The sequence below is a fragment of the Hippocampus bargibanti genome, linkage group LG07 (assembly GCF_051943395.1).
Source record: "Hippocampus bargibanti isolate YZ-2025 linkage group LG07, ASM5194339v1, whole genome shotgun sequence".
Taxonomy (NCBI): domain Eukaryota; kingdom Metazoa; phylum Chordata; class Actinopteri; order Syngnathiformes; family Syngnathidae; genus Hippocampus; species Hippocampus bargibanti.
This window is the reverse complement of record NC_142740.1, coordinates 9,738,707-9,766,653: the sequence shown is the minus strand read 5'-3', so window position 1 is coordinate 9,766,653 and position 27,947 is coordinate 9,738,707. Positions and strand designations below refer to the sequence as shown.

The 27,947-nt window shown below is 42.6% G+C and overlaps 1 protein-coding gene and 1 long non-coding RNA gene across 7 annotated transcripts in view; one reads left to right on the top strand and one right to left on the bottom strand.

Moving 5' to 3' along the window:
* Nucleotides 1-27,947, top strand: part of orc1 (origin recognition complex, subunit 1) — a 55,863-nt gene that overhangs the window by 11,211 nt on the left and 16,705 nt on the right. For all 6 annotated transcript variants that reach the window (XM_089001756.1, XM_089001758.1, XM_089001753.1 and 3 more), the window contains exons 5-11: nt 8,162-8,591; nt 14,874-15,141; nt 15,383-15,490; nt 15,568-15,793; nt 22,633-22,739; nt 24,840-24,941; nt 25,709-25,880. In XM_089001756.1, the coding sequence (XP_088857882.1) occupies nt 8,162-8,591; nt 14,874-15,141; nt 15,383-15,490; nt 15,568-15,793; nt 22,633-22,739; nt 24,840-24,941; nt 25,709-25,880 (1,413 nt within the window). The remainder of the gene's footprint in view (nt 1-8,161; nt 8,592-14,873; nt 15,142-15,382; nt 15,491-15,567; nt 15,794-22,632; nt 22,740-24,839; nt 24,942-25,708; nt 25,881-27,947) is intronic.
* Nucleotides 456-6,565, bottom strand: LOC148895377 (uncharacterized). The gene is made up of 3 exons (XR_016115645.1): nt 6,144-6,565; nt 1,829-4,356; nt 456-1,561 (listed from the first exon to the last, which is right to left on the bottom strand). It is a non-coding gene; the product is annotated as an uncharacterized LOC148895377 (long non-coding RNA).

Genomic DNA, 27,947 nt, shown 5'->3' with positions numbered 1-27,947 from the left:
ATGTTATGAAGTCAGGTGTTGTGAAGTACAGTTGCAGGTCTTAGTAGGCTTTTACCAAGGTAATAATGGGTAATGGAACATGGAAGAAGTTGAAGGATTCCCAGAGAAGGTTATGGGGAACTGAGCCAAAGGCATTGGCCAAGTCGACGAAGATGACATGAAGATCTCTCTTGTCTTCCTTTGCCGCTTGGATTTTGTGCCAGATTATACTGGTGTGCTCCAAGCAACCAGAGAACCAGGGATGCCAGCCTTCTCTACAAATGTATCAACATACTTGTTCTTCTCCGGGTAGGTGGAAAGTCTCCTTGCTAACACACTGTCACAGATATGACAGACAGACACCGTGGACAGAGACTCAGAACCAGAAAGATTGTCCCCACTGCCGGCAGGAGACGCAGTCATCAGATGACATACGTCTGAATTCTGCGCCCCTCTGCCAAGCTTTGGCAGAGAGTATATGTAAATTACAGTGATATATTAGTAAACATAGTTTTCTTGATTATAATGCCACGCCTCTGGGCGTTCTGAGCACCAACAGCTGCAAGCAGTAAAACATAAGACATTTTAATTGGTTGTCTTTTCCAAAAACTGATAAGTTTGTAATCTGGCGCTTGTGCAGGATGTTTAAGCCGTAAATAACTTTGGTGAAAAAGGAGTATCTCAAGCCCTAAATTCTGTGCAAGGCCGGACCTTCTAGAATCTTGATGGAGACGACAGTTCACCTTGCCGTGTCTGTTGCACTCAGATTTACTGTGGCCATCTGCGCTTTGACTGTAGGCCCATTGTTTAGTTGGTCAGCAAAGCACGGCACTTTTAAACATGATAAATTATTATTCTCCATCATTCCCACCTCTTAATCATTTTTAAAAGTGATAGCAAACATTATCTTGACAGTGATCGTGGAGTGTAAAAAATGTGGAAAAAAACAAAATAGTAAATATAATGGCATATATGTGTCTATACTATTGGGATATATGTATATAGGTAAAATACAAGACAGAAGACATTCCCCGCTATAGCCTAACAATCAATGGGAAGCATGTATGTATATATATACCCCCCAGTACCACCTCTTAATCATATATTTCAAAGTTGCATTTTAATTAGTCTGATTATATGACTGGAGCGTCATTTTAAATTACTGTTCAACAAATTGCTCATTGATGACAGTTTCAAAATCACGGTGGGCATTTGGAAACAGTTCAACTTAATTTGAAGACACCAGATAATAACCAATATACCTAAAAAACATATTTTTCTTTTTCATTAAAAACAAATTTGGGAACATCTCTCATTTCATCCCCACCCCTTTTTTTCTGGGGAAAAGAACAACGATATTGGGATAAAATGTACGTCAGCATGCAATCCGATCTTAGCATGCAGGGAAAATCCAGATCGGTCCCTCCGTCCAAAGGCCGTGAGATACGAGTTCCACATCGCTTGACTCCACACCGCTAGATAGGCTGCGTGACTGGTCCCTCTGGTCATCTGGTGGCCCCTTCCGTCACCAGCCTCGACGCGTCTGTGGTAGCCGCCTGGTATATCATGGTCCAGTCTGCTCCTGAAAATAATGGACGAGAACACAAAATGAGCGTATGTCCCTCAATGAACCATTCTTTGAGGAGCGCCTGGGTCCATGCATTTACATGGAGCCGGGAGCTCTCGGCCACGTTCCACCTCAAAAGGCGTGGAACCCCTGGCAGAATTTACGCTGACCCTTGAGCCTGAGTAGCGCAATTGGCACAGCCTCAAACCATTTAAAATATCTCTCCAGGTCACCACCATATAATTCCTAGATTCTAGTCACTGTATTGTATTTCGATCTTACCGTGGTTTTCTGATGAACCCCATTTCCCCCGTCTGGAGTCTCCAACCGTTGATACAAACCTTCCGTCTCTGGCCACTCCGTCTGCAGTCCCCCGACTCAGGAATTCACCCAAACGGTCTGCAAGAAGGTGGTTAACGTGGAAAAAACAAAAACAAAACAAACAAAAACTATCTTTCCCCTTAAACATTAAAAATCTCCAACTACATCGCCTGAATCAGCATAGGAGTTGATCTCCCATCAACTGCTTTCTCTAGCACCTTCAAAAACCCTTACCATCTCTTAGGCTAACCCGTCTCCTCCTAATATTCTAATCAGGAAACAATTCATACACAACATCAACAACTGTTCATCCTACTTGAATATCATTGACAACTGCACCCAATCCCCCCTCTAACTGTTGCAACTTTAGAGTTCATATTGATGAGCACCTCTCTTTCTACCATTCCACCCAACACCCAAATTACCAAAACCGCATTCTTCTACCTTAAAAAAAGTTTTCTAGTCTCCGCTCTGTTTCCACACACTGCTGCACACACCACCATAAATACTCCCACAATCAAGGCCTCATCTGATCTTTCCTGACCCCCACCAAAACACTCTGTCCCGCAGCCCCCAATCCTCTAACACAAATCTTCTTGACATCCCCGCAGCCAGACTCAGAACTGGGGGGCATCCAGCCTTCAGATAGATAGCCGCCCCCGCCCATGGGACGCAACCTCAAAAACTAAATTGTTCCATCATGCTTTTTTTCATGTTTTAATCTCGTTACTCATGCTTCCTTTTAGATCGATTTTGGAATCAATTAAGTATGCTTGTCTTCAGGCGTACATTTAATTTAGCATTTTTAGCTCTTGTGAAGCATCTATGAGTGCAATAAAAAGCGCTTTCAAATTACATTTATTAATATTATCATCATTAATCTACAAGTCACTTGGTGTGGCATATAAACCATATTTTCTTTTTATTCTTATTTCCTGTTCACTTCGCTGATATTGTAAAAATTTTCAAACAAAGTAGCCACTGTGACAATCGGGATCATTCTAACAAAAACAATGTGGCCTTTTTTCCTTTTTGAAACCATTTGCCGAATGCTGCCGCACATCTGACGCATGCTAGATATATTTGTTCGATTGGGTTCAATTGCATGCTGGTGTCGGTCAAAATGTTGTCGATCTCTCCCCCCACTCCTTTCTGAAAAAGAGCAGAAGTTGAGGCATTTTAACAAAACTACCAAAATCAAGCACCTCCAATTAGTCAGTTTGCATGAGGGTATCGTGTTAACCCCCAAAAACCATGCAAATTGGAATTTTTCTTTCCGTTTGGGATCGTAAAATAAAGAAAGGTCAAATTGGCCACAGAGTGGCTTCCAAGCAACAAAATCTCCTATCATGCAGCGAGAAAAATCCCATCTTCACACCAAGATAAGTGAATGGGAAATGTCCACGTATAAACGTATAATGTCTGAAATTGTCAGTCAAAATTTCACTTCTGGAAAAATGGATTCAAAACTAACAATTTTTTCCCAAAACGTTTGCGAAAAACAGCTTTTCAAACTATTGAGACACAGCTCACGAGGCATTTCTAACAATTAACATTACCAACCAATGAGCTTCCTGATAGGTCCACGCAGCTGCCACATCCTCCACACACCTTTGGAAATTAGAATAGGGATCAATCTCGTTTTCGAATGTATCAAAGGCATTGTGAAGTGGGGTGATTATCATGAGGTCGGTCGGGTCATGTGGAGGAAATCAAGGGATCAAAGCCAGTACTATTGCAGGAGTTCAGTGGTTGCAGTGGAGTTGCATTGTGAGAGATTGTTCATTCAGAGTCCTTTTCTGCAGCAAATCATGCTTCAGCTTTCTGAGGTTCAGGTCTGTGATGCCAGCAGCAAGCACTTTCAGTTGAGTTTCCATCCCAGGGAGCAGGTGGGATGTCTCTTGGCTTTGTGGCTTGATCGCTGAACAGGTGGCAGCAAATGTGTTTCAGCTTTCTCAAGTTCATTTCTGTGAGGCCAGCAGCAAGCATTTGGAGTTCAGTTTCTATACCAGGGAGCAGGTGGGATGTCTTGGCTTTGCGGCTTGACAGTGCTGAGGACATCGTGGAGCTTGTCTGAACGGGTGGATGCAAGTGGCTGTGCATTCAGAGTCCATTTCTTTCACGTCACCACAATTTGAACAGCCAACTTGATTTCAGAGATTTCCTCGTACACGCCCTCAGGCACTCATCCTACCGCCCCACAGCCATGCCGCCTTGGTCAAGCCTTTGCGGCCAGCCGGCCATAATTTCGAAGTGGAGCTAGAGGGATGGGCCAGCCGTGCTGGAACCTGGACACATTAATTTACATTCGGTCAGATTTTTTGTTTGTTAGTTTTTTTCTTAATTAGAGGAGCATAGCTTCCCGCAAATTCCCTGAATGTGTGCGGCGCAACCAAAGACGTTTCTATCTTGTCTTCTCAAAAATGTGACAAGTCGATTTGTAGCCTGGACATTCCCACAGTCAACTTCTCGGCCTTGATTCGGGATCGCTGCACATAAAATAACATTCAAAAATGAATTTGTCAGGTAGCGCCATTTGAGGTGGAGGAGAGATAGAATTGAGTTGGCATTTCTCAAACATCACTTTGCACTTTACAGATCAAGTACGGTGGCCACACATTGACTATTTCCATAATTTCAATAATTTCAATAATTGAATCAAGTTTATAAAGGCTGAATCTGATCCCACAGTCGCATAGCAGTTACCAGTTCAAAAATATAATTGGTATCATTATTAATTCTTCCTTACTTTTTTCTTTCTTTTTATCAATCGCCGAGCCAGTTCCATCTGTTACAGTACAAATGATCATGCTTTTATCACGTTTATGTTGTATTAATTTACTCAAATTAATCAAGCTTTAATTGTTTCCTTCATCAGTGTCTTAGCTCAGTCAGATAGTTTCAAACTAACATACTGCATGGGAATGCACACTATTTGTTTCACTTTCACCCCACAATGAATGGTGAGTCTTCTACTCTCGACACCTGCATTGTAAATTTTGAACAGAGTGACAGGTCGCCCTGATAAGGAACCACTCACAGAGAAAACCAGATCTTGCTCTTTTGCCATAAAAGACAACTTCCTGATTTAATGTGAAGGAAATAACTACGGCATCTTAGTTTTCTCATCTGAATACTTGTATGTTTAATATCTGTTGAACATATCTTGTCACCTCTTAAAACATTTTGATCTTCTTTTTCAATTTGGTCAACTTTTTGGTGAACAGCTTGTCGCGCTTGAATGTTTGTCATCCTCCCCTTCTTGTGATTTATGACTGCATGAGGAGCCCCTCACACATTGATTAGAGTATTTTGTTAACAAACGCCGTGTAAATTCTTCTTTTCTTAATCCAATCAATATCCTCAACCCTCAGGTTTAACCCATCAACTCCTTATTTCTAATCTAATTCCGTTCAGTCTAGATGTACGCACGTATTATATCGGCGTACACTAAAAAAGATTTTCCCCTCAACGTTGAGAAGGCTAATTGGCCAGAATTGACTGATGTCTGTCGCATCCTCCTCCTTGGTATTTAGTACGCCTCCGGCCCTTCACCGTGCCTTTGGTATTATCCCTTTCTGCCACACTATCCTTATGAGCCTCCAAAGATAGCCAACCAGTCGGAGACTAAGAGCCACATTTTTTACTATGTTACTGCAAAGAGCCACATCATAAACATGGGCACACATAAACACCCTTCGCCCCATCCCTCACACACGCAGACCTCTGCTCAGCCAGATTTATTTCTAAATATCACATTTTAAATACAAATTATATATCAGAAATTGTTGCTTAGTGGGACTTCTGGCATTCCTTGTCTTGAATCATCCTCATTAAATCTGGCTTGCATTCTGTTGTTGCCACTTAAAGCAATTCTTTTACATGAGTGTCAGTCAGAACGGATCGATGCTTTGATTTCACATGTTTCAGGGTAGAAAACACAGACTTGCAGACATATGTTGACCCAAACATTGACAGTATTTTAAGCGCCGCCGGTTTGACATTGGGGTATTTTTCCATTGGCACACTTTTCCAGAACCCAAAGGTCCCTTCCCTTAAAGTAGGTTTCAGTTGGTCTTCCTCACAAAGATCGATCAGCTTCATCTGTGAAGCCATCATTGTTTCTTTCACATCTATGCCACGGGTTGTCTTTTATTGGCACAATAGCAAGGATCTTTGTTGACACAATCCTTTTTCACAGACCGTGCAAATATTGCCAACTGATGCTTGCATTGTATGTCACAACTTTCATCCAATGCGACACTAAAATACTCACACGCTTGAAGGTCTGAGTGCAGCTGTGATTCAATAGCCGTGGTAATGTCTGATATTCTGCGTTCAACAGTATGGTGGGACAGTTAAACATCTGCTACCATTCATTTTAGTTTGTCGTTTTCAGGAGACAAGATTTCAACAGCGTCACTGAGGCATTTCTTAATAAACTCCCCTTTGTTGTATGGCTTGTGCTTGCGAAGTTCAGTCCCTTTGGGAAATTCCTCGTCGATGTTCACATGGAGTGAGCTGAAGTGGCGCTGAAGATTTGATGCTTTGAAATGCGCTAATGACGCCTGACAAGGCAGAATGGCTTGCCTTTACGCTCAACAAAAAAATATAAAGTCTCCCAGTCTGTTAAAAACGTCCTGTGTTTGTCTTCATATTTTCGTTTAGCTGTGCATTTTTTCCCTGCCATTTTGAGAGCGAACGTGACACAAATTGTTTACGTGGTAAATAATTTATGTCAAGTCTGACTGGTTGGCCACCCCTGGTTTATGACATAAATGATTGATTTTCATCCCACGTTCATGCGTGTTGACGTCACATGGTCAGCTTGATACCGTATATTCACGACTATAAGGTGCACTTAAAAGTCTTCACGACTACCAGGTGCACTTAAAAGTACGGTACATAGGGATTGAATGGCAGCGCCAGCGCCAAACATTTTTTACGTTTGTCATGTGGACACCCCTTAAGACCCGCCTGAAATCAGCCAAAGAGCCGCATGCGGCTCAGGAGCCGCGGCTTGGCCAGGCCTGTTGTAGAGCTTGTACGGAACTCGATTTGGCCCTGGGGCTGATGCTGATCTTGCACATATTTTTTTACGAATATAAAAACCTCTAACTGTTTGCTGCATTCTACCAATGATTAGCAATAATACAACAATATAGATGTCTGCCACCAACGCATTTTGACAGCCACTGCGGCAACTTTGGAACTCCACTGCGCCAGCAACGGCGCAAGTCTGTTACGATTAGTGCATATTGCTACATGATTTCCGCCACATATGGCATACTTCTGTTAAAATAGCTAAAGAAACAAATTAGGTTAAACGGCAATTGAAAGCTATTCATTTTCCTTCAGAGATTTTAACTTTTGTCGTCTGCCATCTTGCCTTACCGATATCTAGCCATAATCACCCTGCATTTGTTTTGGTGCATTCCAACGTTGCGGCAGAGTATATGTTGGGCTTTTCCGCGACCCGCCGAAGACTGCCGAAATAATCGAATATTAATTTACCCGTGGTGCATTGCCGTGTTCACATCGAACATGGCGGATGGTTGCAGTATGGAGTGTGAGAACAGGAGTAAAACTCTAAAAGACATTAAAAACCGGCAGCAAACAAACATTCTCGTTTTTGAAGAAACAATTGAAGTCTGCGGAGCGTAGTGGCAATTCGTTGCAGCAAACTGCTGTTAATTATTCAAATTTAGTGGATAATGTAATGATTTCAGAGCTGTTGAGGCACATTGGAAATCTTCAAAGCAAATAATTTGTTTCAGTAGACACTAATAAGAAATATTGTGCTAAGTCTGTTCTCTTTGTCTTTGTAATACTGTAGAATATCAAAATAATACTGGATTGATTGTGTACTAACTAAAGAAAATAGAAATTGTTTATATTTTGTATGAATACATTCTTTGATTAAAATTGTTGATAGATTAGAAATATAGATTTTAGTCCAATAATGGTTTTTTCATTTGCAATTTATAAATATCATGCTCCAATGAATGTATTTTGGTTGATTTCAATCAAGTTTGTATAATTTGGCAATCTGGTTAAATCGGACCCCATCAATTTTAGAATTTGGCCCCCTTTTCAGATGTAATTATTTAAATTTCTCAAATGCATCCCGGCTGAACGCAGAAATAAAGTTGACGATTCATGTGTGCACTATGCAACATCAAGAATAACATTTGTTGAAAAATGAATGGGGGAAAAACTAATTCACTATAATGTCACTAGGCTGATGTATGAATTAATGAAATTGTCTTTATTGTTTTTTTTTTTCACTCATAGGTGACGCTACTTGATGGTTCAACTGCATTCCCAGAATCCAGTGCTAAAGACACACTCTTTGTTAAGTTGTCCTGGGACACTAAAACTTTCAAGATGCTCGACTCAGCTATTCTGTCACCCTCCACCCTTCTTTCCTGTCCCAAACCTTACCACACCTATTCATCGCCAAGCTCACTGCCTTTGGGCACTCCTGGTTCTCAAAGAGTGAAACAACGAGCCTTGCCAACACCTGAACCCACTGTGATACAACAGGCAGACTCAGCAGATCACAGAAATACCAAAACTACTGTTAGGTCTGGAAAGGATGGTGGTCTGGAAGCAGAGTCACTGGACTCAACCATCGAACTGTTTGGTTCCAAATGTCTTGGCAACAAGAGAGAGAATGTGTCAGCCAGGACACCAGGAGTCCGCAAACGGTTGGACCTCCACAGTGAGTAGTGTGCTCTTTAGTAATGTGGAACATTACATTCGATTTGTTTATAAATATATATATATATATACATACAGTAAAGTCTCGTTATATCGATATTCAAGGGAGTCCGAAAAAATATCGATATAACCGGGACTATCGATATATCCGACCCTGTTTGCATGTAATTTTCTCAGTGCGTGCATAGAAATAGTATCGATATAACCGGGACTATCGATATATCCGATATCGATATAACGAGACTTTACTGTATATATATATATATATATATATATATATATATATATATATATATAAAACATCCGCATCTCACCCACCTTGGGTGGTGTCTGTCCCCCATTTTTTTAACTCGGGTCCTCTACCAGAGGCCAGGAAGCTTGAGGGTTCTGCGCGGTATCCGTGCTGTTCCCAGCACTGCGCTTTTCTGGACCGAGATATTCGATGTTGTTCCCGGCATCTGTTGCAACCACTCGAGTTTGGGGGTCACTGCCCCGAGTGCTCCGACCACCACAGACACGACTGTCACCTTTACCTTCCAGGCTTTCTCCAGCTCCTCTCTGAGCCCTTGGTATTTCTCGATTTTCTCATGATCCTTCTTTCTGATGTTTCCATCACTCGGGACCGCTACATCCATGACAACGGCTTTCTTTTCCCCTTTATCTATGACCACGATATCTGTTTGGTTGGCCATTACCATCTTGTCGGTCTGTATCTGGAAGGATCTTTGCTCGGTCATTCTCCACCACCTTGGGAGGTGTTTCCCATTTTGACCTTGGGGTTTCCAGTCCATACTCCGCACAGATGTTTCGGTAGACTTTGCCAGCCACCTGGTTATGGCGCTCCATGTAGGCTTTCCCTGCCAGCATCTTACACCCTGCAGTTATGTGTTGGATTGTCTCAGGTGCCTCTTTGCACAACCTACACCTTGGGTCTTGTCTGGTGTGGTATGAGTGCCTCTGTGCTGTCCTTTAGGCCAGCCCACTCTAGCCACTGACTGTGATGGTAACTGGGTTCTGTTCAGGGAGGTTGCTGTGCTCCTCTTTCAGAGTCACCAGCCATTGTGCGCTGCTGTTATGTGCGACCTCCTTCTCCGATATGCCTTTCCAGTATCTTTCAGTTTCCAGCCTTGGAGGGTCTGCTCTGCTGTTAGAACCCTGCCACTGAGCATACACTTTGGCAGGTTGTGTTGCGAACAGCCTGTTTATTCTTCTGGCCTCATTCTCTTTCATGTACCTCTTTAGGCGACTGGACAAGGCCTGGAGCCTTTGTTTGGCAGTTTGTGTTTTGCTTGAGTAGTAGCATTCCAACAGAGCCATGTTATCGCATCTCGTCCATCTCCGCTTTGTTCCAGTAGCCCATTTTTCATCAGGGTTCCCCAGCACCTGACGCAGACCTTGTTTGGCCGGGCGACGTCTCAGCCGGCATGTCATTCAATTTATTGTCTCTCATCATTTTTATGAGGTAGGCATTAGCGAAGGGTCTTGCCCAAGGACCCACACTGGATGATGTTTTTGTGCTCATTTTCTCTGCCACAAGTGGGATACGAACCCTCGTCTCCCATATGCCAAACTGATGCCTTATCAACTGAGCTATCCAGCCGCTGATATATATATATATATATATATATATATATATATATATATATATATATATATATATATATATATATATATATTGTGTGTGCGGGTTAGTATACATGCATATATATACAGTAAAGCCTCGTTACATCGATATTCAAGGGAGTCCGAAAAAATATCGATATAACCGGGACTATCGATATATCCGACCCTGTTTGCATGTAATTTTCTCCGTGCGTGCATAGAAATAGTATCGATATAACGAGACTTTACTGTATATATATATATATATATATATATATATATATATATATATATATATATATATATATATATATACAGTGAGACCTCAACTTGGGCGTGTGTGCATGTGCGGGTTAGGGGTGTGCGTGTGTGTCTGTTCCCGGGTTGCCATAAAATATACTTTTCAACTGAATAAGCCTTAAAACTACACACAACCTACCTTATCCTATGTGTAATAAATGTGCTATTGTATTATACACTGCACTGTATAATATAGTCACTTTATTTACATTTGTGATGGTCATTGATGGCTCTTAATTGACACCTGTTGCTTTCTAACTTGTAAGGTCTTACGAAACTGAGGCATCACATTATCATTCATCATGTTGATGATTCTCATAGCCTTTTCTGGATGGAACTGTTCAATAAAAGCCTCAACTGTTGACTGGCCTGCTTCTGCTTGTCCTCTTGAAGGCAAATCAAATTCTCAAAGTGTCGCGAGCGGCGGCGACCCCCGAGGTGTCAACTCGGATGTGACAATTTAGCGTGACTATTGACACGCTATTCCGGTGTGTGTGAAAACACTAGCTCTGATTGGCTTACCATGACACATGGCTCTACCCTTTAGCCAATCACAATCACTTCTATCGCATTTTGACAGGGTAGGGTTCAAGTGTAGCAACACAGAAACGTTGACAAGTGTTTGACCCTGCTCATTCAGTTAGACAATGCTTTCCAAACAGCCTAGAGTCATAAGAAGTCGTGCGCTATTCTCGAACCTGAACGCACCCCAAGTCTCGGATGACAAATTAACAGAGCAGAGTAGAGGTGTACGGCTGGTAGTTTCTTCAATTTATTCATAGTTGTTGCGTTCTAATTCCTGTTTAACATCTGGTTCGGTGTTCAACGAAGTTTTGTGATGAAATACCAGCGAGTACGATAGATGGTGAACAGAAAAACTACTTTATTCTCATGAAACAAAAAGAAACTAAGCTAAACATGGAATAACATAATATGTTTACTAATCTAAGCATGAAATAACATAATATGTTTACTAATGTGCATAAACATTCTACAAACAATCAATAGTAACGCACCACATTTGAACTGAGGCTGAACACGAGCCTGTGTTTATTTTCCGGTCCCATAATAATAAAATTATCAGCAAAAAACTCCAAGTAGGCGATCGAGGTGTACATTCAATGAAAGGGGGTGTGGAAAGTAGCGCCGGCTGGAGCGCTGTTCGGTCGTGTGCTTCCGCCGAAGATCACTCCGCCAGATCCGAAGGTCGTGTGCTTCATGGACCGGCCGTGGTGGGTGTGTATTATGAAAATAGTGCTTATTATGAGGCTTAATTTTCATAAATTTGACGTTCGTATGATGAAAAGTTTGTATTATAAGGCGTTCGTAAGTTGAGGTCTCACTATATATATATATATATGTGTATGTATAGTGTGATGTGATGGAAACATCAGAAAGAAGGAACATGAGAAAATCGAGAAATACCAAGGGCTCAGAGAGGAGCTGGAGAGCAAACGGTTGATATAATGCGCCCATGACACCTGAATTTTGGCAGGTATTTCAACATAGGCTGTCAGTCTGATGTGCGGTTTATTTTGGAACGGCGATGTCACGACTGGTGATGTCAAAGATTACATGATGCATATAGTTACGGGAAAACCAGTGTGATGTTCACGAGAATCAGGACAGAGTCTCAAGTCCATGCATCCTGCAACATCATGAGTTATGATAGCAAGTTGGATATCAGTCATTGTACCAATTCCAGTTCCTGTTCCTAACCAGTTCCCTCGAGCTATTTTGACGACGATTCGTTTTGCTTCTTGGGCACAGCTATTTCGAACCCATTCTGTGTTAGGCTTAGAACGGACCACAACAGAATCCCAACCAGTGGTCCAAGCCTTCCCGGACTTGATACGAGCGTACCAAAACTCTTGAGGATAATTGCTTCCATCTTGTCGTGCTTCGTTCATGAGGACGCTAAGGGGAAATGACACAATTCCTGCAGCTTCTAGTGGAAAGCAGGCTACAGGATGTTCCATGCTTGGGCACTTTTCTGCCGTCATTGGATATAAGGGTGGAGTTTCGCAGGCTGATGGAATGGGAGGCTTTACGTGTGTCATCTGGATTGCCTCCACTAATTCATACAGCAAGATGATGTGGACCAAACCCATGGCTATTGAGTAGTTTGGCTCTGTCTCTCTTCCACCCGCTCCGGCTCTGGTTGGTGAACGATTTTGCAATGGCTTTGATGCACCCAGGTAGATCTCTCGGCGATCTTGATGGCAGTTGGCGTTGCTATCAGCACGGTGAATGGCCCCTCCCACTTTGGTGCAGACCAGGACTTCCTCTTGATCGCCTTGATCAGCACCGCGTCTCCGGGGCGCAGCAGCCTCTGTTCCTGTGGAGGGAACAAAGAGGACTGCGGCAGTACACATGCTGACTGGACCTCTTTTGTTGTAAACATTTCACACAACCATTTTGCCAACAAAGCGCCTGGATCTGATTCATTTTCTTGCCAGGGCACACCTTCCCATAATGGGAGGATGAAAGGTCTGCCATGCAAGATCTCAAAAGGCGTTAAGCCGTTATTAGTGGGTGTTATTCTCATATATAATTTAACCAAAAACAGACATTCAGGCCATGGTTTGCCTGTTGCCTCCATAGTTTTTCTAAGTCGATTTTTTTATCGTACCATTCGTTCTTTCAACTAATCCTGCACTCTGTGGATGATATGCACAGTGGTTCTTTAATTTAATACCTAAATGTTCAGAAATTTTGTTTATTACGTCATTAACAAAATGTGGCCCATTATCACTCCAAAATATTCTTGGTATGCCATGTTCTGGAATAATGTTTGCATAATGCTTTTGCAATGGATAATGCATCGGATTTCTTTGAAGGCACAATTTCCACCCATTTGGTGAATGAATCAATTAACACCAAACAGTATTTATAAGAATTACTTGTGCTTAGTTCAATGAAATCCATGTGGACCACTTCAAAGGGGTGTGACCCCTGTGGAAATGTTCCTCTTTTTGGTCGCACGTTACCTTGTGGATTGTGTTTACAGCAAATCAAACAACTCCGACAAAAGTTTTTTGCATACGAGTTGAAACCTCTGCTTAAATGGTGCTGCTAAATACTTTCCCTGCTCTAAAAACCATGCCCCCTGTTGATACATGTGACCTACCATGGCTCAATCGAGCCACCATAGGGAACATGTTTCTCGGTAAACATGGTTTGTTGTCTATTTTATACAGCTCATCAACTAGCTTAGCACCATCGGCAAGCCACAAATCTTTTTCGGATTTTGTGGCTAACGCCTGCATGTCTTTCAAAACTTGTGTGGGCACTAATTCACGCATTTCTTGATTTACCAAATTGAAAGTAGTCTGAGCAGCCTTCTTGGCGGCTGCATCTGCTCTGGCGTTACCTGTGCTATTTCTGTCTTGAGCCCTCGTGTGCGCTGCACATTTACATACAGCTACACTTTTTTGCTATTTCTGTCTTGAGCCCTCGTGTGCGCTGCACATTTACATACAGCTACACTTTTTGGAAGGAGGATAGCTTTCAATAAGCCTCTCAATAAATCTGCATGTTCAACAGATTTTCCGTTCGATGTAGTCATTCCTCTGCGGTTCCACTGAGCTGCAAAGCAGTGAAGTGTGGAAAACGCATATTGACTGTCTGTAAAAATCGTCACTGTTTTTCCTTCCGCCCATTTACACGCTTCAGTCAATGCAACAATTTCTGCTGCTTGTGCTGAATACGTGTTTGGTAATGATATATATATATATATATATATATATATATATATATATATATATATATATATATATATATATATATATATATATATGTATGTATGTATGTATGTATATATATATATATATATATATATATATATATAATGTGTGTATATATATATGTGTGTACATATATATGTGTGTACATATATATGTGTGTGTGTGTATATATATATATATATATATGTGTGTGTATCAATAATAACAAAATAAGCAAAACAATTAAGTCCAGTCAGGTGGATGAAATGTCAAACGTCTCGAAAGCAACAGCACCCCAACTAAGAAACTCCCATGAAAGCTTAGCTTACTGTGGAGTAATTCACACAAGGATTGCTAAAGATATGGTCCCCATATATCAGTGGAGAAGACTGGGATTCTCCACTTGCTGAAAACAGAAGACCCCAGGTATTTGCTACCTCGCAACTATTGTATATTGCTGAAATTTCCTTACCTCATTTTTGCAATAGTATTCGTGAGGGAAAAAAAGCAGAATTGTAGGGGATGAAGACTTTAGCAGCAATTTGATTCATCGCCCTACAATGCAATATAATGTACACGGTGTGTATAATTAAACGTTTGGAGCATAAAATTTTCACACATTTGATGATCTTATCCCATTATTCTACTAACCTCAGGTCCGGAGAAGGAGTCACTGCCTTTCAAGGATATCTTAAGTCAGCTACTCGATGAAGAGTTTGAGTCAGAGGCAGAGTTGGCTCGCAAGTTATCGACATCACCACCTCAATTGCTGCATCCAACCTACAACCTAACCCCATGTGGGAAGATGCATAAAAAAACAGCCAGCTCATATTCTATCTCGCTGAAGCCCTCGCTTGTTATCATGGACAAACTGTCTGTCTCTGACATGGACAGTGAATCTCAAACTGGAGCCGTTTCATCCTTGTGAGTCAGCAGTTCTATCATATTTGGATATATTTGTTTTTCGGTTTTGCAGGAGGGTCCAGGTCCTCATTAACTGTGATAAGTAGAGAACATCTATTTATAAGTGGTTTTTCTACATAACTGCATATTTCGCCCCTCAAACAATGTCATTAAAAATCTCAGTCGATTCATATAAAATAATGTGTGCGCGTGCGTGTGTTTGTTTTTTAAATCGGTTTCTTTTCTTGGTGGATTTCATGAGGGCTGAAGTGGACAGTGAGCGTTCTCCAGTCCTGCTACCTGCCTCAAAACCAAGAACCTCAAAAAGGAAGTCCGCTCAACTTGTGTCCTCTCGGATCAAAAAACAGCTGTAAGTGCAAAAATGAACACCGTTCTGATTTGTAACAGACAATTTTTAAATATTCAACTTTGTGTCTATGTCATCAGAAATCTTCTGGAAGAACAGCAAAACCAGGACTCAGACACAGAAGACGAAGAGTTTGTTCCATCCAATAAGGCACTGTTAAGTAGCAGTGACGATGATGAAATGATTCATGGTGATGAAAGTGTACAAGTAAAGAAAGGTCGACGGAGTATCGCTCAGTCTCTCATGCCCCGTTCAAAGAAAAAGCAGTCTACCACTAGGACAAGTCTTAAAACACCAAGCAAGAAGGTAAAATAGTCTTAAATACAGTGATACATTGGCTTACGAACTTAATTGGTTCCCAGACAGTGTGTAAGGTGAAAAGTGTGAAAAAAAATTAATTTCCCATAGGAAACCATAAAATTAAGAATAATCCGTTCCCTGGTCCCGATAAAACATAATTTTCTACTTTCTAATTTTCTAAGCCTTAAAACTACACAAAATATACCTTATTTTATGTACAATAAATGTGCTATTATAATTATAATTAAGAAATAAACTGGAGTGTATAATAAAGTCGTTTTATTTACCTTTGTGATGGTCATTGATGGCTTGATGGAATGGAGTGGCCGGTTCCATCTGTGTTAAACACTTTATGAGGAACGTAACCTTTCACCATCTTGAGGAATGATCCCTTGTAGGTTCTTTCTCTGTGATAATTGTATACAGTTCCTCATCAATTGTGTTATGTTTAGCTGGGTTGATAGCTTTTTGCATTAAGGGGAGAGATGGCTTGTGCGGGTTGTTTGTGGTGCCTGATTGATGGGATATTTTAACCTTGCAGTCTACACTCTGCCTTTGAACTATCAAAGTTGATACTCTCACTGTCGTCTGCCTATCTCTTTAACCCTTTACAGACGATGGGGTCATATTTGGTACACTAAAGATAAGTGCTTATAGATCGAAAAAATTAAAGGTAGCAGTTCAAGTTTCGATTGGAACTGATGCAGCACAAGTTACATGTCCCTTTAAAACAGGTTATGTGCAGCTATGCCTTTAAGAGTGTCAGTGACATCATCTCCTTCTTGCTCAACACAACGTGCGTTCCTCCATTTTCAAAGCTCCTTCTACTTCTCGTCACGGATCAAATATCACGTAAGTATATGTTGTGATGATTTTATGAGCTATTCAGAAGAGGTTTACCTTGATACTGAAATGCATAAGCTAACGCTAACTTGTTTATTTACCATCCATCCATCCATCTTCTGCCGCTTATCGGGGGTCGGGTCGCGGGGGCAGCAGCTTCAGTAGGGAAGCCCGGACTTCCCTCTCCCCAGCCACTTCTTCCAGCTCGTCCTGGCGGATCCCGAGGCATTCCCATGCCAGCTGGGAGACATAGTCTCTCCAGCGTGTTCTGGGTCGTCCCCGGGGTCTCCTGCCAGTGGGGCATGCCCGGAACACCTTACACCTCATCTGGCTCCTCTCGATGTGGAGAAGCGGCTCGACTTTGAGCCCCTCCCGGATGACCGAGCTTCTCACCTTATCTCTAAGGGAGAGCCCGGACACCCGACGGAGAAAGCTCATTTCGGCCGCTTGCATCCGGGATCTCGTTCTTTCAGACACAACCCATAGCTCGTGACCATAGATGAGGGTTGGGACGTAGATCGACCGGTAGATTGAGAGCTTTGCTTTTTGGCTCAGCTCCTTCTTCACCACGACAGATCGGTACAAAGTCCGCATCACGGCAGACGCCGCACCGATCCGCCTGTCGACCTCTTGATCCCTTTCACCCTCACTCGTGAACAAGACACCCAGATACTTAAACTCCTCCACTTGAGGCAAAATCTCCTCTCCGACCCGGAGAGGGCACTCCACCCTTTTCCGACTGAGAACCATTGTCTCAGATTTGGAGGTGCTGATTCTCATCCCAGCCGCTTCACATTCGGCTGCGAAACGCTCAAGCGAGAGTTGGAGAGCTCCACTTGAAGGCCCCAACAGTACAACATCATCTGCAAAAAGCAGAGATGCTATACTGAGGCCACCAAAACGGAAACCTTCAACGCTTCGGCTGCGCCTAGAAATTCTGTCCATAAAGGTTATGAACAGAATCGGTGACAAAGGGCAGCCTTGGCGGAGCCCAACCCTCACTGGAAACGATTCCGACTTACTGCCGGCAATGCGAACCAGACTCTGACATCGGTCATATAGGGACCGAACGACCCGTATCAGCCGCTCCTGTACCCCATACTCCCGAAGTACCCTCCACAGAACTCGAGGGACACGGTCAAACGCTTTCTCCAAGTCCACAAAACACATGTAGAGTGGTTGGGCGAATTCCCATGCTCCCTCGAGGACCCTGCTAAGGGTGTAGAGCTGGTCCACTGTTCCGCGGCCGGGACGAAAACCACACTGTTCCTCCTCAATCTGAGGCTCGACTTTCCGACGGACCCGCCCCTCTAGGACCCCTGAATAGACCTTTCCAGGGAGGCTGAGGAGTGTGATCCCTCTGTAGTTGGAACACACCCTCCGGTCCCCCTTTTTAAAAAGCCCCGGTCTGCCAATCCAGAGGCACTCTCCCCGATGACCACGCAATGTTGCAGAGGCGTGTCAGCCAGGACAGCCCCACAACATCCAGAGTCTTTAGGAACTCCGGTCGGATCTCATCCACCCCCGGGGCCTTGCCACCGAGGAGCTTTTTAACCACCTCGGTGACTTCAGTCACAAGGATCAGAGGGCCCACCTCGGAGTCCCCAGACACTGCTTCCTCCAAGGAAGGCGTGTTGGTGGAGTTGAGGAGGTCTTCGAAGTACTCTGCCCACCGGTTCACGACGTCTCGAGTCGAAGTCAGCAGCGCCCCACTCTCACTGTACACAGTGTTAGTGGTGCACTGCTTTCCCCTCCTGAGACGCCGGATGGTGGACCAGAATTTCCTCGAAGCGGTCCGGAAGTCAGCTTCCATGGCCTCACCGAACTCTTCCCATGGCCGTGTTTTGCCTCGGCGACCACCGAGGCTGCATTCCGCTTGGCTAGTCGATACGTGTCAGCTGTCTCAGGAGTCCCACAGGCTATATAAGCCCGGTAGGACTCCTTCTTTAGCTTTACGGCATCCCTTACTACTGGTGTCCACCAGCGAGTACGGGGATCGCCGCCACGACAGGCACCAACCACCTTACGGCCGCAACTCTGATTTGCCGCCTCAGCAAGGGAGGTACGGAACATGGTCCATTCGGACTCAATGTCCCCCACCTCCCCCGGGACATGTGTATAGTTCTGCCGGAGGTGGGAGTTGAAACTCCTTCTGACAGGGGATTCTGCCAGACGTTCCCAACAAACCCTCACAACACGTTTGGGTCTTCCAGGTCGGACTGGCATCTTCCCCCACCAACGGAGCCTACTCACCACCAGGTGGTGATCAGTTGACAGCTCCGCCCCTCTCTTCACTCGAGTGTCCAAAACATGAGGCCGCAAATCCGATGATACAACTATAAAGTCAATCATCGAACTGCGACCAAGGGTGTCCTGGTGCCACGTGCACATATGGATACCCTTATGTTTGAATAAAGTGTTTGTTATAGACAATCTGTGCTGAGCACAGAAGTCTAATAACAAGACACCACTCCTGTTCTGATCGGGGGGGGGCATTCCTCCCAATCACGCCCTTCCAGGTCCCACTGTCATTGCCCACATGAGCATTGAAATTGCCCAGCAGAACAAGGGAGTCCCCAGGGGGAGCGCTCTCCAGCACACCCCCTAAGGTCTCCAAAAAGGATGGGTACACTGAACTGCTGTTTGGTGCATATGCACAGACAACAGTCAGAACCCGTCCCCCCACCTGAAGGCGGAGGGAAGCAACCCTTTCGTCTACTGGGGTGAATCCCAATGTACAGGCGGCGAGTCGGGGGGCAATAAGTATGCCGACACCTGCTCTACGCCTCTCACCGTGGGCAACTCCAGAGTGGAAGAGAGTCCAACCCCTCTCGAGAGGGCTGGTACCGGAACCCAGGCTGTGTGTGGAGGCAAGCCCAACTATGTCTAGTCGGAACTTTTCAACCTTGTGCACCAGCTCAGGCTCCTTCCCTGTAAGAGAGGTGACATTCCACGTCCCCAGAGCTAGCTTCTGCAGTCGAGGGTCGGACCGCCAGGGTCCCCGCCTTTGGCTGCTGCCCAGCTCACATTGCACCCGACCCCTCTGGCCCCTCCCATGGGTGGTGAGCCCTTGAGAAGGGGGACCCACGTTTCCTCTTCGGGCTGAGCCCGACCGGGCCCCATGGGTGTAGGCCCGGCCACCAGGCGCTCGCCAACGAGCCCCATCTCCAGGCCTGGCTCCAGAGAGAGGCCCCGGTGACCCGCGTCCGGGCAAGGGAAAACCAAATCCATTTCTCTTTTTCATCATCTGGGGTCTTCTGAGTCGTACTTTGTCTGGTCCCTCACCCAGGACCTGTTTGCCATGGGTGACCCTACCAGGGGCATGAAGCCCCAGACAACCTAGCTCCTAGGATCATTGGGACACACAAACCCCTCCACCACGATAAGGTGACGACTCTTGGAGGGGTTGTTTATTTACCAAGAAATATTAAAAACAAGTAGTGTTCCTAATGTAGAACATTCGACGCTAGTTTCATAATGATATTGTTGATCCTGACTGGGTACCCGATGCGAATAATTGTAAGTGAATGGTGCGTTTTACACTAATAGCTGTACCTCATAGCTTTGCATTCTCAATATAATTATTGAAACGGAGGTCCATATGTTTTTTGTTATATCCTAAACAGAAATTAGAAAACTTAAAACATTTTCATCATAATGTCTGGTACAAATTTAACACTTCTTATTTCCAAAAGACCGTGAAACATGGTAGGAGCAGGTACAACACTTACAAGTTTCTGTGAAAAAAATACAGGAAAAGCTAAAAGTCTATATTTTATTTGGAGCAAATCAAAGACAGCAAAATTACTTCTGAAGGCCTTGAGGACATTAGATTGGCATGTCAAGTAAAATCATCTGAGAGAAAGAATTTGTAATCAGAAAATGTAGAAATGATTGTTTTGAAGAACGTAATAGGTTGCATTTCCACTTGTTATGTAAGGTTTTGTTGCCACCTAGTGGACAAAATAGTCCCCACTACCGTATGTGCATTTCACATTCTCAAATACAGTACTTTGACTTGAAGATAAAGCATCTGAAAGGACTGAAATTCTGTTTGTGATGTAATGTAAGGAAAGAGATGCCCATTTCACGGTAAGATCAGAGCATTGAGATCAAATGGTTAGTTTGGGATAGTTTTTGCTTTTTTGAATGTTGCTGTGCCCATATGTTTTTTCTAAAATACCCATGTACTGTATATCTTTCCAGATCCTGATGAGAATGAAATAGATGACCATGTTGATGAAGACATTTTGGCATCGGACACAGTCGTGACTGTTGCATTGATGAACTTCTATCACTATTCAAATATTTTCAAAGGATTTTCGATGAAAAAATGATGGCTATTATTGTTGAACAGTTGAAATTCTATGCAATGCAAAATAACATCAATAAGCCCCTGTGTCTCGCCAAAGAAGAGCTTGAGAAGTGGCTGGGATTGATATATTGTTTCTCAATCTCAAAATGACCAAACACTCGGATGCTTTGGGCTTGAAAGCTATCTCCACTAACTGATTATGCTGCAGAATGTACTGTATGTCAAGGGATCGCTTCAAAATTATAAAAAGGAACTTGCATATAGCAGACAACACAAAACAAGGAACTCTGGGAAGCCCAAATTATGATCCCTTGCACGAAGTAAGGCCAATGATAAAAGTTTCAAGAATTACCCAAGTCACAGCGTTTGTCAATTGATGAACAAATTGTACTCTATGAAGGTAGATTTACACTCAAGCAGTATCTACCAAATAAACCAATGAACTGGGGGTTCAAGTTGTTTGTGCTGGCAGGTTATGATGGCTACATGTATGCATTCCATATACAGGAATGATAGATCCAGTCAGTGACTCCAAGGTTCCCGATCTGAAAGTGACCTCAAATGTTGTGCTCCATTTGGCTCAAAACATCCAACCAGGAAACAATCATCGATTGTATTTTGATAATTGGTTTACATCTATCCCCTTACTCCAACATTTGGCAACAAGAAAAATCTGGTGTTGTGGCACAGTGAGGCTCAATCGATTGTTCAGCTGAACCACAGCTAAAAGACATTGAGGTTCTTTTCCCGCTGATGATACAGTATTCGGTTTGACACTGTGAGACTAATAAAGGCAAATCCAATCCAATCCAATAGCTCATGTTCCATATATTGCAAAGAACTGCAACAGGTGCAAGGATGGCACATGCTCGGTGAAAACTAATATTTACAGCAAAAAAATGCAATGTAAATCTTTGTTTGAATCATCACAAGAACTGCTTTGCATTATTCCATGGTTATTAGCTAGTTTTCTTTATCTGTAAAGGAATTATGTATTTTTATGTAAACATTTTATGTCAATTATGTATGTATTTTATGTAAATATTTTCTGTATTTTATTATGTTAATAAAAATATGTCATATGGGTAAAAGTCTAGTCTTTGAAGTTGCACTTGACATATGTTCCAAAAAAGGCACCCTCTCAACATAGGCCTTTCATGATGATTGGGCCAAATTAGGGACAAATTTTCTTAGCCTCAAATTTTCTACATTATTGAAAAATAATAAAAAAGGAAGCTACTAGTATGTTATTATATCCATCAGTGACCATAAAAACTGAACAGAATTTTTTTTTCTAATTAGAACATAATTCAGGCAGTAAAGGGTTAATGTTTAAACCCCCCCTCACTACTGTGTTCTTGACCAATCCCGTGGCTTTAACCGAAGACTGAGGGCGGGGAATAGAGGTCAAAAACAGCCGGTTGCCATTTTGTTGTTAGAAGAATGGTCTCGTTCGCAAACGACACATCACTCATTGAGACAGCTCCGTGTACGAAAAAAGTTCGTATGCCAAGATAAAGTTCGTATGCCAAGGTAAAATTTCCATAAATGTAACATTCGGAAACCGAAAAGTTCGTAAGCCAAGGGGTTCGTAAACCGAGGTATCACTGTTCTTATTTAGTTGGAAACACACATGTTCAGACTCATTTGCTCCTCTCCACTGATTGACATCTGCTCATTTACACAGGGAGCGGCCAATACATCACATACTCCTCGCCTTGGCACCCCAACAATCCCCAGCAGGTTGGTCCCAGCCCGTCACCCTGTCAACATATTAGAAGTGGCCAGAACAAGGTAAAAAAACCTAATTTCTGATTCCTCCAATCTCTTTCTTTCTGATTCTGTTGTTTTTTTATGAATGACTTTTACACTCATTGTCCTGTTGCTCTGTAGGTCTGGTTGTGCAATAGTTATGATGTTGAATTGAAAAGACAAAATACACCAGATTTTGCAAAGATTGACAAAATCCCAATTACATCCCTACAAAGCGCAGTGAGAGTGGCTGCCTTTCCAGCAGCTCATGTATTTTGTTTTTCTACTTTCATTCCTTTCATCACTTTGCTGCTGTGAAATGTAAATTTCTCCACTGCGAGACTAATAAAGACAAATCCAATCCAAATCCAATCCAAGGCAATCTATGACACATCGTAAAAAGCCTGACAAACCATCTCCTTCTTTTCCTTTTGGCTTTCCCCAACAAGGGGTCGCCACAGCGAATCAGTGTCCTCCGTCTTCAGAGGTTTGATTCGCATGCTTGTTTTGGCCAGGCTTTTACGTCGGATGCCCTTCTTGACACAACCCTCTGTATTGTGTATTGTGTGTTGGGCCCGGCACAAGAAGACACTATCTTATGTCCCCTTGTGGCTACAGAACAATGAAGATGCTCAGTAAAAGGCTCCCAAACACAAAATGGTCATCGGCAAAGCAACATTTAAAAAAAGCAAAACTATACTCACCATTTGAGGACAATGCACTGATCTTACCGTGAAATAAATAATTAATTTTTCAAAGGAGCTGTGCCTTCTTAATTGTCAAGTTTGTTTCGGGTCATTCCTTCATGCCATTATCAATTGTCCATGGTTGTTTCCTCGGAAGAGATGCTATTTCCATGCAGTATGATTTTCATAACGGTTTTAAACAACCTGTAGCCAGACGCAGAACCTGGGGAGACCGAGCCTTCTCTATAGCCACCCTCACCCTCTGGAACACTCTAGCACAACACATCCGCAACTGTACCAACCTCCAATCCTTCAAATCCACACTTAAAACTTACCTGTTCCGCAATGCTTTTAAAACATTTTAGTCTCTTTTACCCATGCTTCCTTTTGCTCATTTTGATGTTTTTTATGTCAATTATATATGCTTATCTTTAAGTGTACATTTTATTTTGTTTGTAACTTTTGTAAAGTGCCTTTGAGTAGCGCTTTCCTTGAGAGGTTTGCGAGGCGCTTATACATGAAATTTCTTCTTCTGCTTCTTCTTTCTTCTTCTTTTTCTTATTTTTATTCTTATTCTTATTCCTATCCTTATTATTATTATTATTATTATTATAAAATATCACCTGTTCAAGTATTTGACTAATAATAAATAGTATTTGACTAATAATAATCAGAATCAGAAAACCGTTATTTGTCCCACAATGGGGGACATTTGCATATTATTATTATTATTATTATTATTGTTATTATTATTAATACATTACATTTTAAGCACCTTTCAAAGCTTTCAAGGACACCTTACAGTCACAGACAAGCATAGGTTCTATAATAAATAAAATACAATCACAAATAGAATACAATAAATAAAATACAATTTTAAATAGAAACAAGAGTGAGCTACACAGAAAATGCAGTTTTTAATAGGTGGGTTTTGAGATGGGACTTGAATGCACTACCCTTTGCCCTTTTAACCTTTTTATGATGCCACTGTAATCTTGATCCAGGAAATGCGAGACTGCAAAAAATGTACTTGGAGTAATGAACTAACAACTGACTGTAACAAAACCTTTTTTATTCCAGTCATACCTCTGTTTTCGACCATCATCCGTTCCAGAAGACTGTAAGCAAAGTGATTTGTTCGAAATCCGAAACTATTCTATTGTCCCCTGATTAGGGGCTCATGCACTATGCAGAAATAACAAGAAAACATTGGGATTTGCATAAATCACAACAAACACGCCTGCGCACAATGAACGTTACACAAGTAAGCGTAACTTCCTCGTGTGAGGAAGCTGAGAGGAATAACACGGTATTTTGGAGATTGCTCAATTTGGTGTAAAACGATTTTCGGTCAGAATCTGAGGGATAAAAATCTCTAATTTTCTGGTCAAAATCCGATTTGGTCAATAACAAAGATGTCCGAATACCAAGGTTTGACTGTATTTCCCTTGTTTAGGTTACACGTGTCTTCGGTGCCTGAGTCTCTCCCCTGCAGGGAGCAAGAGTTTCAAGATATTTACAGTTTTGTGCAGACCAAAATCATTGATGGCACAGGAGGGTGAGATTACACTCAATTATCGAGCTTTTAATTGGAGCTGTGGTAAATGAATTATGAGCCTTTTTATTTCAAGGAACCTTCACTAGAACAGTTGCTTGCTTATTAAAACCAGGACAAGCAAAGACAGCATTTACTTGCGAGCAAGTTAAGTTTATTTGGATCGCTGTTCGTCAACTATTAGCTTCAAAAGCTAATAGTTGACAAATATCAGGTCCACCGGGCAAGGAAGAACTCCAAACCCCATATGGGTAGGGAAAAAACCAAAGACATGACAACAGATGAGGTACCCCCCATTTCAAACAGGACCAGGCTGCAGTGGATGCTTAATGAGTAACAACACAGTGTTTTCAGATGAAAAAAAGTACCCAAAATGCATTGTGTATTGCTTTCTCGGTCAGGGGCCGTTCCCTCCGCGACGTCACTTCTGGCATCTGCATCAACTCGAAAACAAGACTTCATGAATATTCAGCGCGAATTTATAACGTAAAATATCGCTATATGCGGTTGTGCTTTGAGATACACTTAATATTATAGTTACAGTTAAAGTTATTCATTGTTGTAAGTTGGTCCATGTTTGTTTTTATTTTATTCTCCTATGTTAATAGTGATACGGTGTTATGTCGAGGTGGACAATCTTATAGACAAATCATGCTATTTATAGTCGCGGGTGTCGAGATATGTTGTCTTCATCCTGTATAGTCAATGCCATGAGCCTGCATAGTCATAACTAGACTGACTCCTGTGACAATGTTCCTGGTGTGTTTTAGGTGTATGTACATCTCAGGTGTGCCAGGGACGGGGAAAACTGCAACGGTGCATGAGGTAATTCGCTGTCTGCAAACTGCGGCAAACATGAACGAGATCCCGTCATTCCACTTCATCGAGATCAACGGTATGAAGATGACGGACCCACATCAGGCATATGTTCAGATCCTTGAGGTAAATAAACTGTCTTTTTGTCTTGTAGCATACATTCTTTAAATCGGAATATGTTTTGAGGCGGGGGACACCCTGAATTGGTTACCAGCCAATCGCAGGGCACACAAAGACATACAACAGTCACTCTCACACTCACACCGAGGGACAATTTGGAGTGTTCAATCTGCCTGCCATGCATGTTTTTGGAGTGTGGGAGGAAACCGGAGGACCCGGAGAAAACCCACGCAGGGCCGGGGAGAACATGCAAACTCCACACAGGGAGGCCGGACCGGGACGCGAACTGGTGACCTCTGCACTGTGAAGCCGTTGTGCTAACCACTCGGCTACCGGGCCGCCCATGATGATGATGATTATTATTATTATTATTAAAACAGGGTTGTGCAATTTAGTCACTGGATGTTATTTATTTTTCAATAACCAATACAAATTAAACAGTTCATTCATGAAGATTGTACCATAGTTGGCATCTGCCTGTGAGAGCTGTTGAATGACATTTCTCTATTGTCTTTGGTTTTGTCATGAAGTGTTTGTTGTCCTGGAACCTTTGTGGGCTGTTTTGGGCATTTTGACCATTTGTCAAAGAAGGATCAGTTCTTGATTGTCGCACCTTCTCTGTAGCACGCATGTACCAGCACTGATTTTGATGGGTAATGGGTTTATTTTGATCGTTCGTCCCTGGTTCATTGCTTCTCTATGGGCGTTGATGGCAGAGGATGGTTAAATCAGCAGGAAGCCAGGTGTTGGACAGAAAGTTAGTTTAATCTTGAAGACAGCGGAGACATCGCGGTGTCGGCGAAGGAGGAAGCATGAAGAGAGAGAGAGAGCGAGAGAGGACTGCGGGAGTATTTATATGACGCGCAGTGTGTGATGCAATAGGATGTGACGTAATGGTATGCGACATCATGTAAAGGAAGGCAGGATATGACGTATCAGGAAGTCCAAAACGTAAACAAAGATTAGAAAGCGATGTTTAAAGATGTTCCTATAGCGAATTACCCCAACATGTCCCCCCTGTCGAACATATCTAACATCGGTGGAGGTGAACAGAAAGAAGAAATAAAATCACAAAATAAAACAATCACAATAGAAACAATCTCAAATTAAATCATGTAATCACTACAACAGTCAAATCTTCATGGCATCCTGGATGGTGATCACCAGGATGAGGAGGAACGAAATTGCTGGTAGCATTTGTCGCGAGCCAAGGGTGTGATACGGATGACCTGGTGACTGGGAAAGAGTGCGTGATCTGTCGGCTCCGGTGACGTACATCGGGAATCTTCTTGACGAACGATGTCCTCGGAATCCAGATGAAGCTTGTGGCTGCTAAGACGGCTAGCAGCCCCGCAACCGGTCCATCCCACGTTGGTGTGGTCCACGTCATTCTCTTCAAAGCGCAGCTTCGTCCTGTGGAGAACAAAAGAAGACTTGTGCCAGTACACATATTAATAGGATGGTTTCATTCTACACATCACTTTCTTGGCGTTTCTTTCCCTATCAAAGTCTGTCTCATCGATTAGGCTCTGCAATGCATTCTCTCACAGAAATGGCAGTAAATCATTGTTAGATGTTAGTTGGTTAGTACATGTTAGTGGTTTGTGAGTCTGCATTTGAGATCAGACTTGAATACAATACCCTTTGCCCTTTTAACCTTTTATGATGAATTATGAGCCTCTTTATTTCAAAGAACCTTCACAAGAACAGTTGCTTGCTTATTAACCAATGTAAGGGTTAAGGGCAACATTTAAGGGCACAACTTTCTTGGGGAATGACGTGGCAGCCAACATCACTCATTACCAAAAGTGAAAATTTTGGCAATGGGGATCTGAGCTCTCGTCACTCCCCCCTGTTGAGACTTGAAAAGTCTCAATTTGCCAACTGGGAACGTGTTTGCGTGGAAAACACGATCCATCTCTGACATTGCACAGATTATCAATTTGTATAAAACCATTTGTCAATCACTGTTCTAAAATTTTGGAGGCCAAATTTCGGCATGTCTCTAAACACCTGCATGGGAACCAATTCATGTGGCGTGTACCATGAAAATTTTGTATGTTGAGCACAGCT